The 18,093-nt window shown below is 43.2% G+C and overlaps 1 protein-coding gene across 50 annotated transcripts in view; it reads right to left on the reverse strand.

Moving 5' to 3' along the window:
- Positions 1 to 7,970: 7,970 nt before the first annotated feature.
- Positions 7,971 to 18,093, reverse strand: part of ANK2 (ankyrin 2) — a 355,697-nt gene continuing 345,574 nt past the window's right edge. For 33 of the 50 annotated variants that reach the window (XM_040584986.1, XM_040584977.1, XM_040585006.1 and 30 more), the window contains 5 exons: positions 17,680 to 17,772; positions 17,114 to 17,197; positions 15,434 to 15,598; positions 13,873 to 14,055; positions 7,971 to 10,295 (listed from right to left, as the gene is read on the reverse strand). In XM_040584986.1, coding sequence (XP_040440920.1) covers positions 10,281 to 10,295; positions 13,873 to 14,055; positions 15,434 to 15,598; positions 17,114 to 17,197; positions 17,680 to 17,772 — 540 coding nt within the window. In that variant the 3' untranslated portion in view covers positions 7,971 to 10,280. The remainder of the gene's footprint in view (positions 10,296 to 13,872; positions 14,056 to 15,433; positions 15,599 to 17,113; positions 17,198 to 17,679; positions 17,773 to 18,093) is intronic. The other 17 variants (XM_040585216.1, XM_040585211.1, XM_040585204.1 and 14 more) reach the window with 2 other exon arrangements.

Below are 18,093 nucleotides of genomic sequence, written 5' to 3' on the forward strand. Positions count from 1 at the left end.
AGAAAATGGAGCATGTGTTTGCCAGGCAAGCTTCCTCCTGTGCTAGCCGACATCTGTGCTTGATATTCAACTGGCGTACACAAAGCTTTGTTTAAATGATGTGTTTCATTTTTTGAAAACCTTCAAGTATATACAAGCTGCAGTATGAGAGCAGTTTATTTAAATGTACTGGTTTATTTTCAAAGGCTTATAGAGTTAGGTGCCCTTTCATGACAAATGTGCTGCTGTTCTTATTCCTACTTTATGAAAATACTGTTTATAAATGTAATTCCTATTATTATTATTATTGTGATTTCTACTGGGTATGTGCCAGGACTGTGATGCCTGAGTTTTTCAGAATCTTCAGAATTGCCCATGCCTTAACAAAACAAAATAAATAGTTAGGTTCTGTGATTCTTATGAGGTACTGGTTGGAGTAAGTGTTCACCAGCTCAAAACAGTTATGTAAATGCTTTGTCTGCTGTTGATTATTCACATGTGGTACACATGCTCCTCTCCATTCTGGTCAGCCTACATGGGGAGCAAGAGCGTGAAAGTCTTTCTTCGTATGTCATCAGACTCTTGGACAAACCTTGGCGTGCTCTTTATGGAAAATAATGGACTAGATCAACTTCTTTTCTCACAAATTTTTCATGGATTGATAAATGCTGAAATAATTTACTAACTGCATTAAAATGAATCGCAGATTGTGTACTAATTATGTGACGTTCACTTAACACACTTCTCTACTGGCAACAGGCACTGTGCTGTGGGATGTCAGTTGCTGTTATTTTGGTGCCACCGTGGAGAGATGGAACCACGGTGGTTTAGCTTCATCAGTAACAGCAAAACAGTCTCAGAATGCCTTTATCTTTCTTTGATGGAGATGTGATTGAGATGTACTTGTCCATATTTAATTCTTTGAACAAATAATTTTTTGTGCAAATATTCTTGAAGTGCTGGTTTAGAGCACTGCTGGATAATGGGATGAAGTCAAACTGGTGACGTGAAGTCTGCTCTCCTCTTTATTATTGTGGGAAGAATTTGGCCTTAGTTTTTGAAAGCAATCCAGAAATAATGCTGGCAAAGTGGAGATGGTAAAACCTGCCTTACAGAACTCTGCCGAAGACTCACATGCTTCTATGTTTGTGAAAGTAAGTTACTGAAGCCCAAAGTAAAACCTGAGAGGTGCTCTGGTATCTCTCTCCTGGTGGAGAAATCGAGGGCTGCTGTTCAGCATCTGGGGTCAGGGTCTTTGGGGGAGGGAGGCCAAATGTTTCCCTCCAGGATCTCGCAGAATGTGTGTCTCTGATAATGATTGCAGGCTTAGACCCTATTTAAGTCTGTTCATGTGTATCAAACAGATGAACCGTATTGCACAATATCCACTGTTTAAATGCTGTGGAAGTCACACTTCTCCCTGTGTATGGAAAGTTAGCCACAAAAGTGTGTTGTAGTTTGAATTATGTCCGTCTAATGTCAGCATTGCCACTCAGCAGAATGTGACTTTGATCAGTGATGCATAGATTGACAGGGAAAAATAAAAGATGAAAAATAGTATTTGTCAAAACTGGGTGCTAAGCTTTAATTTTGAAGTTAGGGGGTAGGGGTGGGGAAAGCCTCACTCTGTGTCTGTGGTTGTCAGAGGAGAGGTGTTTGATTTGCACTTTGATTTTCCCCATGAAAATTGCTTGTGGACAAATACTTTTCTAATAGATACTTCTAGAATTCAGGCGGGCAATGCAAAATGCTCTCTGAGTTTAATGAGCATTTCTGCAGTAGTTTCATCTTAAAGAAAAGCACTCTACTGTGCCCAGGTGTAGTTTAGCTTTTCTGGAACTTTAATTGGGCTTTTCTACCAGCATCATCATCAAGTACAGGCACATGCTTTTCACCTGTGAGAAGGAATAGGGGAGGAGAAGGGGGAAACTGTTGTATCCCTTCCCTTTCCCAGCTGTATTTTCAAATGGCTGGTGTGATAAAGAGTTCTTAAATACCTACTGAACAAAACATGGTAACTAGCTTGCTCTGTTCTTGTTCTAGCAAACTAACCTCAAAAAACCTAAAAATACTTGCTAAAGTTATTGGATAATCTCATGGTACTTACGATCTGATGATCTATGTACGGCAGAGGTGTCTGAGGAAAAAGGAAACTTTCTGAGTGAGTTGAAGCCTGAAACATCACAACTGTGTACAATATGAGTACTGCATATACCCCTACGTGCAAGTTCAACAGCTGATGCTGTTGCAGCACTTGCATAGCAGATAGGTTATTCTAAAAGCTGACATGAAGAGTATCTGTTCTTAAGCCTACAGTAATGTATTTCAACTCTGAAATATGTTTTCAAGTCCCTCATTTATTGTTGGCTCCCTGCATGCTTTGCTGTGTACTTTGCTTTCCCCAAGCCTGCCTGATGTAATGGGAACGTGAACCGGCTTTCCCCCGTGCCTGCGGGAGCTGTTGTGCTGTTGGGAATGGGGCAGGGACATGAGCTTTGATGAAAGCAAATCTGCGCGCTCAGAGGGAGATATGGACATGTCAAATGTAGCAATAAAAAGGTCACAGGATTATGCTGGATCTGGGTATCCGTTTTGATAAAATTGTCAGATATTTCAACTTCAGAACCACTGGAAGCCTTTGAGCACAGAGGTGTATAGAAAGCGACTGTAATTTCCATTTCACAATGTGGCTGAACTGTTGAGCATTTTACTAGCTGCAGCAAATTTGGCCTGATAAAAAAGCCTTCTGAAGTACAGAAGTGTAGGGTTGGATTCAGTGGGCTTGGGCTAAGCCCCCAAGTGGGATATAGCCATGTCTCTTATCTCTAAAATCCTCGCTGGGCTTAGTCATCTAAGGTGAAAATAGTAGGGCAAATACGTTTGACCTCCCCTTTCTTTCTTTTAAATGATCTTGGTTAACCAGAAAAAAATATTTTCCTGGCTATAAGTGAATTAAATTGGAGAAAAAAATTTGTGCTTTACAGATCCAAAAGAAAGTGTTTGTTTTTTTTAAAAAAAAGAAAGGGGAGGGGGGGAAACACCAAAAAACTAGATGTTTTGCTCTGATCTGTCTAGAAGCACTGGCTGCACAGCATGTTTGTGTCCTGTTGCTGTTACTCTTAGCACTGTGTGAGGGATGAGGCTGGTTGCACATGCAAGTACAAAACTTGCTTTAATACTCCCCAGTGAAATGTGCGTGCTCTGGGTGCAGACAATGAGCCATCTGCTTCAGTACCCACGGAAAGTAAGCAATGAAAGGATGTAAATGCTGTTCAAGCAAATAAATGTAAATATTTGGAGATGTAAATATTCCCACAGTATGCTGATATCCTTATTGAAGCCTTGTTTTGCCTGACTTTTACCTTTGCTGTATTGCAGGGGAGAGCTCTGTGTGCGTGTGTACGTATGTAAATAGAATACACACATATTTAAGTTCTAAAGTTTGGGATAAGGGATGGGAAGTTTCTTGCCAATCCTGGAGTATTCAACGTGAAAAATCCGTGGCAGTTTTGTGTTTTTTTCTGTTAAACGCTGATGATTTGCTGCTCTCTAGTGGCTATTTAATAAAAGTGGTGTGTGATGCCAGCTACTGCTGAGCAAGAACTCGGTGGAGGTGAATTCCACCTGGCCTCAGACGGGTCCAGCCAGCTGTTACACATGGCAATTTAATTGCCCACATTTTTGCATTTAGCACTGGAGGTAGTAATATAGTAATAGTAACTTTCTGTGCTCGTAATAAAAGAGACAGAAAAGTGTGTAGGCAGCCTGCAGAGGTGAGGCTGGTATCTCTTAACCCTTTGGAAATCATGTTGAGATGGCTGGAGGAGAGCAGAGCCTGCTGCTGCGGGGGCTACAGCCTATTGGGGCACGGCTGGGGCAAGGCAGGCTCCTCCGTGTTCGGTTTAATGGGGGGGGGAGAAGGGTTGGGGGTTTTGTGTTTGCTGTTTGTGTTATTATATATGCTGATTAGCACAGATTATTATTTTTTATTATTTTTATTGCAAAACATAGACTGCTGGTGAATGCCAAAAAGGCTGGGACTGAGTTCCCTTATTTGCATCATTTCAAAGAACAATCCCTTAACTATCTTGGATTCATGTATTTGTCTGTATTTCGTTTCCTTCACCTTGATGTTCTCCAACTTGGAGAGGTAAGATAGCATCCTGTAGGGATGTAGGGAGGACTTAGTGCAGCTTGTGTCTTTATGTACACCTGGTGTGAATGATTTTACCGATTTATGGATGATTTCATGACTTATTTTACTGCCTTGTCAACAAATAACTGTGGTGTCTAAAGCTAGAGGGGCTTTCTGTACAGTTTGAAAATACGCCCGGAAAACAAATAGTCTGTCTCTTATATGGCTGTCAGAGGAATACACTGTTTGGATACAACAGATGAGAAAAGGACTCGCCAATGGAAGTACTGCAGTGGGACGTCCCTCCCTCACATGCCAGTTCCTCTTTTCTTCATTACTTAGGTTATCGCTTCCATGTTTTCTCCTCCCTTCCTGTGTCAGTCGCTTATCTCCACAATAACACTTGGCCCATGTTGTCTCCAAAAATTCTGTTAATGCCAGTGATACAATTCCGACACGTTCTTTTTTGATTGCTGAAAACTGGGAGGGGAAAAGTCTTCACCCTTGTGCTCATTGTCTTGTCTGGAGCCAAGACCAAACCGGTCCCTTGGCTGTCCAGTGATGTTTCTTTGTCAGTCTGAAACGCGGGCTGGGAGCCAGGTGCTGCCTCAGATCAATGGAGCTTTACTGGACAAGTGGTACCTCAGTTATGTGAAAGAAGCAACTCAAGATGATAATACACCTGGAATCTGCTCTGTATTGAGAGAGGGAGATGCTGGTTTGGACCTGCATTCACTGATGTGAAGCATCATTCACATTTAGAGATTTAGTTTGATTATTAGGAAAAAATTCTTCATGGAAAGAGTTGTCAAGCATTGGAACAGGCTGCCCAGGGAGGTGGTGGAGTCACCATCCCTAGGGGTGTTTAAAAAATGTGTAATGCAGCACTTGGGCACATGGTTTAGTGGTGGGCTCAGCAGTGCTGGGTTAGCGGTTGGACACAGTGATCTTAAAGGTCTTTCCCAACCTAAGTGATGCTGTGAATCTGCTATTCCTGATCTGATCGCAGGCTGTTGCACAGCCCGGAGGTGTCTCTGTTGCTCTTACCTGCTTTCTGTCAACTGCTGTTGTCCTCTCATGGGACCAGGATAGTTTTAGCATAGTCTGTAATGTAAGGCAGCATTTTGCTATAATGTTCTGTTCATTGTGTCACACAGCTGTGACAGCGTGACCCAGAGTAATGCTGCCTGGCCAGCCCTGCTCATCTTCCCTCCTCCTTTCTGCCTGTACCAAATGGCCGCAGACCAGAGCGGGCTGGTTGCTCACCTAGAGGAAGGGTTGTGTGTTATCACACAGCAGAGGCGGAATGCTAGAGAGGCATCTTCAGCACCTGAAATCCCACTGCCATGTGCGATGGGGGATTAAGGTCCTTCCTGCAGTAACAAAGCCAAGTGGAAGGATTTGTTTGTGGCTCAGTTGCCTGTTTCTGGGTTTGGAAACAAGAGGGTGATGTGGTGGCTTGTGGGGTGATTCTGGGCATTGTCTCCTACCTTCCAACCAACTGGCCAGCCTCTCATTTCTGAGAGATGCAAAGAGAAGCTCTAACATGCTTTTGAGGAATGCTTGATCTTTAGCAGTGCCAGAGCCTTGTGCCAGCCTTCTGTTCTATTTAATCCTGTTACTGTGTCAGCTCCTGCTATGGAGTCGTGTTGGCATGAGAACATGAAGCTGAAACTGCAGAAAGAGGAAGAGGGAATACTGGTGGGCAGTCACCTGTCAAAAACATGAAGAGCAAAGCACAAACACAAGCTAGGGAATCAGAATGGCGTATTTCTATTTGTTTCTTTGCTCTTTTAAAATCCTTTTTGGGGTTTTGTTTTGCTGTAGGGGAGAGTCTTTGTTGGATCCTAACCCTTCAGCGGTACACCAGTTGAGCATCGCATAACCAAACATACCGTTCTTCCACCTGCCTGCTCTGTGAGGTCTGTACTATTATAGCAGTATTAGTTCGGTGAAAGCCATGGTGTTGCACCGCAAATCTGGCGGGTTTTGAGCACGCCGTGTGTTCTGAAGCACTCCAGCTGGTAGTAGATGCTGGTGGTTCAATCTCTTCAACTGTGTGTATTGAAATGGCATGCTGGTTTTAGATGCATAGCCTGTAATTCCCAGGAAGTAAGTGGACAGTTACACTTTGTTCCAGCCTTGAGCTCTGCAGCAGCAATGTTTGGGCTCATGCAATGATCACTTAGGGACTGATTCAGTATATAGAGGAAAGCTGGTGACAGATTAATCAAAAAGGCAGCCTTAAGGCTAAGCGAGAAGGATGTTGACTTGACAGAGCTGAAAAGGGAGTCGGTCACTGCAGTCAAAAAGCTGGTGCCCTCATTAGGCACTTGCTGACCTGGAAACACTGTTAGCTTTTGTGGGGTAAACAGGTACAGGGTTCCGGGATGTGCGTGAGTGGGTTCTCTGCTGGGTGGTCATCGTGTGGCTGCATGTTCTTGCTTGTTTGGCAGCTTTTTTTAACAACTAGAGAAGATTCAGTTCTGGGTACAGCCTTGGGTCTTAATAGCCCCATGGCGTGCAAGCAGAGCAGTGATATTGCTCGTATCCTTGCAGCGCGTCAGAAATGCGTTCCAAAATCGCTTGCCTGACTCCCTTTTCCCGTACGGCCCTGAGTAAAGCAACTTCTGGCAGCCTGCTGGGTGGTGTTAATTGCTGCCTTGCTGGTCGGGGAGGGGGCAGACAGGGCAGACAAAGTGGAGGTGGCCTGTGCCCGCTGCCGCAGTTGGTACTGAGAAGGGGGTTAGGCCTTGGAAGGCAAACCAGCGTCCTACAGGGGCTGGAAGAGGACGGCCAAGGGTGCCGATACAGCTTCTGTTTCTGGTGTCGATGCCTTGCTGGCAGGAATTGCAACAATAGGTGTCGTCTTTATCGGGCATTTCAAGAGCTGACAGCTTGCAGCAATTGCAGGGTTCATAGCTGGGAAGTGGTGGGGAAGGTTTGAGGGTGATGGTGTGGCTGAAACAGTCTGTATTCCGTTTCTTAGGCAAATTTGTTGTTCTTTGAAAGTGGTCACTGTGGAAGGCCTGAAATTACAGGCTGTATGCGTTGTACCTGCAGCAGTCATTGGTCATGTATGTACCGAGTCAGTCTCTGTGGGTTTGGGGGCTATTTAGTTTAAAATAAATGTGTCCACTCTGAGTTGTGTGTCAGGTTGTCATTTTGGAGAGAGTGTCTGAGTTTCTGGGAGGGCAGGCAGGCCTGACCAGCAGGCTGCGTGTCCCAGCTTGCTGCGACAGCACCTCTCTGGGTCCCAGGCTTTGGTGATGGTTTCTTTCCACTTACTGGAATGACTGGGAAGGTGGGGGTCAGGCAGAGACTGGGGTTACTGTGAGCGGTTACATTAGCCAGAGCATTGCCTGCAGTAATGGACTTACACTGAAACATTTTCAGTTGGCAACAAAACTGACTCTTCCCAGTGTTCTATGTGTGTTACAGGGATGTAAGATGTGACAGATATTCACCCTTTGTTGTTCTTCCCTATCCTTCTGCTGCTTGAGAAATATGGGCACTTAACGAGTAGTGGGTGCTGAAAAAGTAATGGGCTGGGACAGTCTGAGCCACTCTTGAAGGACAACTCCGCAGTTCCAGGCCTGCTATAATAACTAGGGAACGCAGCTGGATACCCTGTGAAAAACTATTAGCAGTGATTAAAGAAAACCACCTTTGTCACTCACTTATAACAGACCGGCACGTCCCAATCAGCACTGAATGGCACAATTAAAACCAAAAATCGCCCATTCCTTTGGGAGCTGCCTACAGAGGAACTGTAACTATGGTAGTTCAGCTGGGGTTCCCGAAGAGCGCTGTTCCGTTTTGTGCTGCGCTGCCAGTAAATGAGAGCGAGCCGTTGTTTCTACATTTAACACTTGTACATTTTTATTTAGTTAAATCAGCCATTGTACACATTGCAGCTATGTATTGTTAGTGTTGTATTTTTTTTTATTTTTTAACTAATACATGCCCTCATAGATATATTCAATTAGTGTTATCACCATGGGAACAAGATGCTGATTCGTCAACTTAAAAGTCACTTCTTCTCACAGTATTCAAGTTCTTTGATAACACAGCAAAAAATCAAAATAAGAGGTGAATAACCATTATGTTGTTACACAGAACATCATCTGCACCGCAAATAACACAACAGAAATGCATTTCTTTAGAGCCCCATCCTTGAAGATCATCCTGTGCTGTCTCTGACAATAAGAAAGCCATGATGCGTTATGAAATGTTTCATCATGGGTCTCGTTCGGTTTGGCTGCCAAAACACTCATTGTTGGGGATTATTTTTTTTTTGTTGTTTTCCGGCCTGCCAAAAAAGTGTTAGTGTGACACCTCGGGTTGTTTTGCCTGCAGGAAGCCAGAACTCCCCAGATGTTTCGTGCTTTTGGCATCATTACCTTAATGAGGAAGTGCCCTTGCTCTGAGCACTGAGTGAGTCACTAAAAAAGAACAACCAACCTAATAATTTTAGAAGGCCAGATAAGCTTGGGAAAAGTATTACTCCTAGAGGAGAGGATTTGTTTTACTCTGGTTTTGAGTATACTATAAAAAAAATCAAATAGCTGTTCAAAAACATTTTGTTAGTGTGTGTGTATTATATATGCTAAAACACTATGGAGCTCCCTCCAATAACTATTAAGGTATAGAACACCAAAATGTCAGATCTCTACGTTCCCTTTTTTGAAAATAAAAGTGCAGACATGCTATCGTGGTTTTCAGAGGGGTTTTTTTTTTAGAAATATATATATTATATATAGAGATAGATAACAAAATATGAACAGAAACTGGCTTTCAAGGATTGTGAGCACTTTCTCTTTAAAAAACACTTGATTGGAAGATAAAAACTGCTCGCTCAGTGCTAAGAGGGCTAACAAGCTGACATGATTATAGGAGGGTTTGGTTTTGACCTTCAAATGCCACATGCATGTATCAGATAAGAGGCAATCTCGATAAAACACGGTGATTTAATTATTCTCCTTGTATAGTGGATAAGTCTTTCTCCCATAGTTATCTACAGTGCAGTGGCCAGCAGGAAGTACCACCAATAAGACAGTGTGGTTTGCTAAGCAGTGATGAAAACAGGAAACTACTGTAGTTATAATTGTTTAATACACCCTGCCACATGTCCAGATCTAAAAGATTTTAATACCGTATGCAAATGTGCCATAGATATAGCTGCTAGCAAGTTGGTTACCTAATTGGGTATTCTTTTTCTTTTTTCTTTTCCTTTTCTTTTGCTGGAAATCTTTAAGTGGCTGTCCGAAGGTCTTAGAAGTATTAATGGCCACAGTCAGCTGTTACTTTGCAAGAACAGCTGAATTTCCAGGTTTTTAGCCTGACTCTTAGAGCCTTTAACTATAATAGATCCCTAAACTGGAAGTCTTACGGATGCAGTAGATCTGCAGTGCTTCCTCCTTGGTCAGTCTGTGTTTGCAGTCGATTGTGTTAACATTGTTTTATTAATCGCTGTTCAGCAGTGTCAATAGACCTTGTAATCCATGACGCTAATTGTAGTCACAGGCAGTGTGTTTTCTGCAGTCTTGTAAGTCCACATACTCTTGCTATATACAGTTTACGCGTTAACTCCCTTTCTTGTGGTGCATGTACATAGTCACTTGAAGAGGCCTGTAGATGAAGTCGGCTTGACAAATGCAAATTTGTGAAGCTAGTGCAGAAGCAAAGGAACAGTGAGAAGTGGCGATGCTGAAATATTCCCGGTACGGCACAAAGACGACGATTCGGTGGATAAATCATCCTGAATGAAGGATGCTATCTTTGGTCACAAATTAGCTTACAGGGTAAAAAATAACAAAAACCCAAAATCAAATATGGTGGTGGGGTGGGGGAAATAAATGAATTCACTGCATCTGCACAAGTAGAAGTGGCAGTGTCTTCTGGTGATTATGTAGGTAAGAATGTCTACAGCTAGAGAAGATGAAGGCTGCGTACGGGATGGATGGTTATGCGGTGGTGTTGAGGGGTGGCAGCTTCTCACTTCGCCTCCTGTTTCCAGTCCTCTTTGCAGAAGTGTCTGAGAAGCTGCTGGAGGTCATGTTGGAGATCATCCTGTGGTAGCGCTTCTGGTGTGTCTTCCAGCTCTTCTATGTGAACGTGTTTTCCATACCGATCCTTCATCACAGTCCTCTTCTGTGTGCTGGCTTTACTTAGTGTTGTCCTAAAACAAAATAAATGAGAAAACTGTCTTTAAAAGCCCGTGGTTCCCAAAGGTTTTAAAAAAACCGCTCTTTTTCAGCTGCAGTGTTACGGCTTTTTCATTTAAAGTAACATGAGAAGAGCTGTAGCTGGCAGTCAGACCAGCTACCGAGGTCAGATATTTGTTAGGCATTCTGAATACAACACGTGGCATCGCTTTAATGAGCTTTCATAATGTAAACTAATAGCAATTAATCTCTATGCGCTGGTGAAGCACACAGTTTGAGATGCCCAGCAAAACCATGCTGTAACACACAGACATGCAACATACATTGAAATTCATATGAGACCTTCTATTTGCTGTATTTAACGTCAACACACAGAGTTGTCCTGTACAACAGTAATTGAAGCTGATTACTTTCTCGAATGCTTACTTCTGAACAAATCTTACTTCTGACAGTCAGTAAAACTACATTTGTGGTGAGCTAGTGTCCTAAACTATTCTATTTATTACTCTCTTGCCTCATTTGGAACCATCTTGCTTTACTAGTCAGAACCTTAAACGTCACCAAGTCCCTTCCAGATCTATGGCAAATAAAAGTAATTGTCATAGGGCAGCTGGGCGTCTCTCGCTTAGCTGTACCCAGAAGCCCAAAGTTCCCTCCGTTAGATGGGGCGCTTTGATAAGAACGTGCCCTTTGCCCAAAAGCAGATGCAGTGGGTCTTCCGGCTCCCAGTGTGTCCTGGTGACACCATCCCACTAGCTTGGAAACCAGGAGGTGTCCTACAGCTCGTTACAATTACAGACTTTGGTCAGGATGTTTTTTCAAAGGCTAACGTTGGCCTTACCACCCCAATGGCCACGATTGATTCTGGAAGACAAGGGTTCTAAAAGACACCTAGCCTCGAGCAGCCTCGGCTCAAGTTTTGTGTGGTAGGAATGACTACATTTGCTGTACTACAGTAGCGCTTTTTTTCCCCTGCCAAATATTTTCCTAGTATCTGCCCTGCCTCATTCTTCGAAAGGCTGAACTGTCACATGCATATATCTGTCTATCCTCATGTATCCTCTTGTCTATTCTGATAATGTTAAAATTAGCAAATGATTGCAGGGGCAACTGGTATGAAAAAAATACTTTTGAAGTAACCTTGATTATTGTTGTTAACTGTAAACCACGCTGTGTCACCTCCTATGAAGTCAGCCAGGCAGCCATACCCCTTTGTGCTGGGTCTGGCCAGGGTGCAGTTCACTTCACAGCAGCCTGGGCACTGTTTTCCAGGTGTGCCCAGAACCAGGTAGGTAACTGGCCAGTGCTGCGGCTCAATGGTGCTTATGCAGCATCTGCACTTTCTCTTTATTTCCCCCTGCCCCCCTCAGTGAGTAGGCTGGGGGTGGGCAGGAGGCGGTGAAGGCAGGCAGCCAGGCCAGCTGGCCCCAACTGACCAAGGAGATATTCCGTGCTATAGGGAATCCCGCCCAGCAATACTGACGGGGAGTAGAGGAAGAAGCGGGGTGGGGGATTATGTTTTCCAAGGTGATGATTGCTCAGCGACTGGCTGGGTGTAATTCTGCTTGTGGGAGGTGGTGAGTGACTGCCTTTGCATCGCTTGTTTGGTTGTTCTTCCCTTTCTCCTTCCCTCGCTAAACTCTTTGTTTGACCCATGAGTTGTCACCCTTTTGCTGTTCTTATTCTCTCCCCCATTCCAGGAGGGTTAGGGAGCAGCTGCCTGGCACTTGAGTGAACCCACCACACCCCTGCCCTATTCACTGAGGCTTTTCAAGCACATGTAGACTTTTTCCAGTGCGTATTTCCCTTCCTGTAACAGAATGTTAGTAGTCATATTTAGTACTCTTGCAAATAAAGTTATAGATGCTGCCAGTGGTTTCACTTCACTTCAGCCACTTGCTTAAATCCACTCATTTGTTGGGCTTGTTAATCCTTTTGTAGTAACAGGTCAGTGACATGCCACACCAAACCTTTTAATAATGGATCCGTCATCTTTCATGATTTCTTTCTCTACTAAAGCAGGGAGTTGGACTTTCATTTGGTTACCTGTGTAGCTCAAAGCCTCAAATTAAAACATAAACTTCAAATTAAAACAAAAACCTAGAACAGAAGGTATTTGCTCTTCATTCCTTAGTGCTCTATGTTAATGAAGTTGAATGCTGAGAAAGTGATGAATAGCCAAAAAAGAGAAACAGCAGCCTGTCCTTTTGCATCCTTTCAAATATTGCTCAAATACACATATTGGATACAGTTTCTTGTGTAGGGTAGTTTCATTTGACTAACAATTGTACCGAAGCATGTCTTGGGGCTTTCTTTTCAACTCTGAAGGTAGCCCAGGTCAAGGTTTCACAGTACCACGCTTGGAGAACTCATGCTTTCTGTTTATGACAGCCTGCTACAGCGACCTTTCTCCTGGCACAGAAAATACTTTTTCTTTCACAGCTGTCCCCACTGCCACCTTGAGCTGCCTGTTCTCAGGGTGAGAGTACGGGAACAGTTGTACACACATGTGATGGGTGATACTCCTGAGCCTCCACTGTACTGAGGTGGGAACAAGCAGAGAGTGGAGCCTGGCAAGCTTTTCCAGAGACTATCTGCTGTTACTAATACTTCATAGAAAACACGAGAACTGAAAGGCAGCATTTTCATTTTCCTTTTGGCTGGATGTGGGTTTTTGTGTGGTATCTTCCCCAGGCTTCGTGATTTACTAAACTAGAAGCTGCAAGCTGGGAAAAGTGTTATTTCCCCAAGCCATTCCTGTGCGTGTCTCTGCGTGAATTTTTGCTGCTTGTTTTGTTACCGCCAGGAGAGAGGGCTCTGACTGCTGGGCCACAGCCCTGCCCTTGCCACCGAACAGCTTAGCACCTCTTCTCTTCCTGCAAGCTGCGACAGCATGGCATGGCAGGAAATATCCAGACCATGCCTGATACTGTTGCATCTATTTTTATAAGATATTTTGTCAGATTAAAAACCCAAACCAAGTACCTTTGTTGCAGCTAATGACACACTACTTTTATCCACGCAAATCTTTAAGATGTGTTTTACATGCGTTATTCCAAGGGACAATAAAATGGATTAAGAGTGAAGTGCTATCAGTTCCTTGTAGAAAAAAGCTGTATTGATACAGTATCACTTTTCTATTACTGAAATGTCTAAACTGATCAGAAAAAGCATAAAAAAAGAAAGATGCTAATCAGCTTGGCAGCTGTTTATTTCAAGGACAAATACATCGCCTTAGCCAGAGAGCAGACTTAACGGTATCGGTTTCTAAAATGAGCTCCACGTGGGTAACATATAAACAAACTTTTTCTTGAACAGTAACCACACCCATGATTTCACACAACTTTACTTAAAGCCTCCAGGGTTGGGTTGGTTGGTGGTGTTTTTTCAGAATCTTAACATTTTATACCTAATTCTGTAATGTTAGCTTCCCCACACGTGCACACTTTGTAGACAAAAACTATAACATGGCCCAGTATAGCAACAGAGGTTTATACTCAGCAGCTGGGTATGACACTTCCCCCAACACTTTCAATAGAGCAGAATTTGTCCCCAGGTATGTTGTGACACTCATTTAGTATTTGTTTTTACCTCTTCAAAGTCCTCTTTGGCTGATGGAAGATCAGTAGCTAGGCTGGCATCCCCCAGGTGTTTCTCCGTTCTCTCCCCTTGCACTACAGTGGTCTTTATGACTTTGCTGACCTTCCGGCCCTCCACTGGTTCAGACTGGAAGTTGGAGGCACTAGGCAAAACAGCGGGTTCAGACAGGGTCACCTGTGAGGTTAGAAAGCAGAGGTACACTGGATATCAATTACATACGGGATACTAACAAAGCTTGTAGTTACTTATTCTTTCTTAATCGTTGCCATAGAGAACAAGAATATAAGAAGCATCTCGTGTTCTGAAAAGTGCATGTACATTTTATTACCAGCTTTACAGCTCTGGAAGGAGACGTTGTAAGATACATGTCGCTTCAGATGCAGCCCTGGATAATACGTTCTGCTGAGAAGCTTTATGCTGGCGGGGTGAACACTGCCTCTGGAACCGGAGCTGGCCTGAGGGTAGCAGAGATCGCGCTTTGCTCCCCACACCACAGGCTTACTGCCCAGGCCACAAGTTACACCACGGAAGGAGTGGACCTCTTGCTGTGAATCCCTGCTGTACTTGCACAGGTAGTATGAGTCAGTGGTATCAGACTGCATATTAAGATGTTATTCTGAGAGAGAAGTCACACTTGAAAAAACAAGGAACTCTTACAGGAGCAACACACCAGAATATTGTAAAACCATGGGAAAGTGACAAACATTTTATTTGGCAAAACACAAATTTAATGCCCGTGGGTTCAGTACGATAAAAAGTAGCTCTGGTATGGTCAGCTACCTAAAAAAAACCCCAAACATTACTTTGTTTTCTTGTTACCTTACTCACAAAGAATTAATTCTGGCAGGAGAGATTGGCAGTTACCTTCTTACCATTTCTAGTGACCACTTGTTACATGTTGCTTTCAGCTGGAGTACTGCTGAAAGTAAGCACTATTACTAGCTTCTGGCCCTCTGTCACCACCTTAATTTTGCTGATACAGATGTCTGTAGAGCTACGTGGTGAACTAACATAGGAAAAGATAAACTGAGAAGCACTTACATTCTAATTTTAATTACTTGGCTCTACAAACAGTTTACATTAAAGTAATACTTTTCTCTTTTTTAGCCTTTTCAAAGCAAAGAACACACCCTAATATAACTGTATGAATTTAGGAGGGCTTAGTTGTAGAAACCTAGAGAACTTCAGATAATTTCATTACATCATTCATGAATTCTCTCATTAGACTAAGAGGTATAACAACAAATATGGATTTTCCATTTATCTATATGTCATCTTAGTACAAAGCTGTTTTCTTTATGACTTTGGTACTTCTTATAAAACACAGATTCTGTATCCTGCCTTTGTTTCAGAGAAAACTGCCCTCTTTCACTACCCACCTCCCCACGCCCTGCCTTTTCCCCATCTTTGTTCTGAGGCCTTTCCATCTGCAAGAAAACTTTATTCAAAGTATCATTTGAACCCGAATGTTGTTGGCATGAGTAAGACGTCATTACAAAATACACTGTTGGTGTACTGCTGCTTTGTACCATCACAAGGAAAGAGATCTGACCTCTGACTGCTCGCTGTCGCTCTTCAGCACAACCCGCTTCACAACTTTGGAATAGCCATCTCCTTCTTCGACAGTGACAGGTTTTTGGGGTGTTCCTTGCATTACGACTTCCTCTTTTTCTGTGCCATCTGGAGAAACATATCGCCGGATGATCTTTCTAGTTACCTGAAGAAATGAAATAGAGCTTTGTCCCACAAAGAATTAACAAAAATATGTTCCTTTTTGTTCTCTAGATAGCATTTTCTACTCAAAGGGCTTTTTTTCCAACACAGCAAAACCTACATAGATGGTTCAGTCTTTAACACATATAGTCACAAGAACCTTGTAGTAAAGCTGCAAGTTGAAGCATTCGCCCTACTTAGGTTACCACACAGCAAAGCTTCCATAAACTTACTCGACAAGTGGGCACAATATAGATACTGGAATGACTCTCTAAACCAGTAGTTACTATTAGAAAAAGAGGTATAGTATTTTAGAGAGAAAACATACTTTACAACTGCGAGAAAAAAAATTTCAGTCTGGCATTTTTGAAAAGGTTTCTGAAATTTAAGAGGTTAGCAGCTTGGCTATCAGATGTTTAGAACTCGATTCCCAGAGGGACTTGGACATCACATTGTAACACTGATGATACTGCTGAACTAGTGAGCTAGAATTAACCCACTTAAAGAGACTAATCTGATTCTTAAGCTTTCTAGGCATTGGCAAGCCAAAGAGGGGCAGAAGAGAATTACAGGGCCCACGATGAGATCAGTTTCTCAGGAGGATGGGTACGCAATCCTTCTGTGGATGACCTGGAGCTCTGCATTTTCATATTACCTCCCCAGCCTCTTTTGGCAAGGTAACATTAACCCGTTACCTCCCATCTTGTCCAAAAGCGTGTTTGCTGTGATGCTCAATCAGGTTGGGTCACCTATACTTAAGTCACAGAGGTGGGGGGTAGTACCCTCCCAGGCATGGACCTACCCAGAAGAATACAGTCATGCTTACTCTTGCACAATGTGCCCAGGAATATCTGGCTGGGGTTGTTTATATCAATATGAATTCAACCAGCTTCCACAGACATGCTATCCAGCTGAGGGGCAGTCCTGTCATCTTGGGAGACACAAGATGGAGTTGGCCACCAGCAGAATTCACCCAAGTCCTAGACCAATTCTCTAAGCACTGAGCTGTCAGATAAAGCAAGGAGCACAGACGTTCTTCTTCTACTTCTGTGCTCTGCAGAATTCACTTTTAGAAGCACGGTCTGAATGTGACGATCTAAAGTGTGGATTTAGGTGACTCTTTCAGACTCACCCCTCCATTAGTTTCATTACTAAAAGCAAACACGATCTTAGATAAAATTGCGGTTGTATGTTTTTTTGGTTGGGGTTTTTTGTGGTGGTGGGATTTTTATTATTGTTTTCTCAGAAATGTGGATCTATGCAGAGTTTTCATTGGCTTTAAGTGGGAAAATTAACAAAATATGTCATGTCAAGTTACAAACTGTAACACAGACTGATCTTGTGAATCAAAATAACTTTTCCAACTTTGGAATCTCTCATGAACAGAAATTCTGGTTCCTTCCATCCTATACTCTTAAACATGCCCCTTCCCAAAAGAAAACCTAGCATGTATGCGGATGTGTTTATCCTTTCTTTTATAGGACAGTAAGAAGGTGGCAAGGGGCATAACTGACAATACCTTCTTCACCACTATGTGGCCATGTTCATCTGTATATTGCTCTTCTGTGACTGTTTCTGGTGGCATTTCAGGCATGCTATCAGCCTGTATGACAAAGAACACAGTTTTATGAAGCGAGGCCTTCATGTAGGTAACTTTAAATAAGCAATTTTAAAATTGGTTAATCGGTTAAAGGGGGGGGGGGGGGGGGGGGGGGCAGGGGGGAAGAAGGGGGGGGGGGGGGAGAGAAATGCTAGAAAAATTCTTAGTCTGCAAATAAATACTTAGAAAGGCATGCAAAGAAAAACTGTGCCACAACGGACAGGCAAATATATGTTAGTTGACTGTGTTGTGTATGGGGCTGAGAAGGCTTCTCCTACAGAGAGATCTATCAGAACTCAGAGCTAGGTTAGCAGCACTACTATAATCCTGCCTTCAAGAAAAGGTATTGGAACAGCTTATCCAATGCCCATGCATTGTTCTGGAGCACTCCAGCTTCAGGTGCGATAGGCGGTTGTCTCGGCATGCTAAAGGTGTTACGAGTGCCTAGGCACTGCAGGCTCATGCAATCGTTCAACACTCGGTACCTGAATAATCACCCGGCGACGAATGACCCTGGTAGTGACCATCTCGTCCTCATCCGAGCTGGTCTCCAGCCCACCTAACTCCTCTGCTAACTCCTGGTGGAAGCATGGAAGTAGCGCTCTGTTGTAAGTACTGCTAGTGATACAGGTTCTGTCTTGTTCTTATGTAAAGCCATCTTCACTTCTGAAAATTTGTGCTTTTAGGATTTTGGCCCTTTACCTGACTTTAATCTGTGAAGCACTGATGTGGGGTGGGAGGCTTTGGCCACTTGACTATACATGAGCTGCTCGTTAGCATATTGAAAAAAAGAAGGATGAATCTTTGTGGCACTAATGCTATAGGATGCTCTTAGTGCTCTTAAGTTTGCCTGGGACAATCCTGACATTTGTGGCATGACATTGTTGCAGGTGGACTAG

The sequence above is a fragment of the Falco naumanni genome, chromosome 1, assembly GCF_017639655.2.
Source record: "Falco naumanni isolate bFalNau1 chromosome 1, bFalNau1.pat, whole genome shotgun sequence".
In the NCBI taxonomy this organism is placed as follows: Eukaryota; Metazoa; Chordata; class Aves; order Falconiformes; family Falconidae; genus Falco; species Falco naumanni.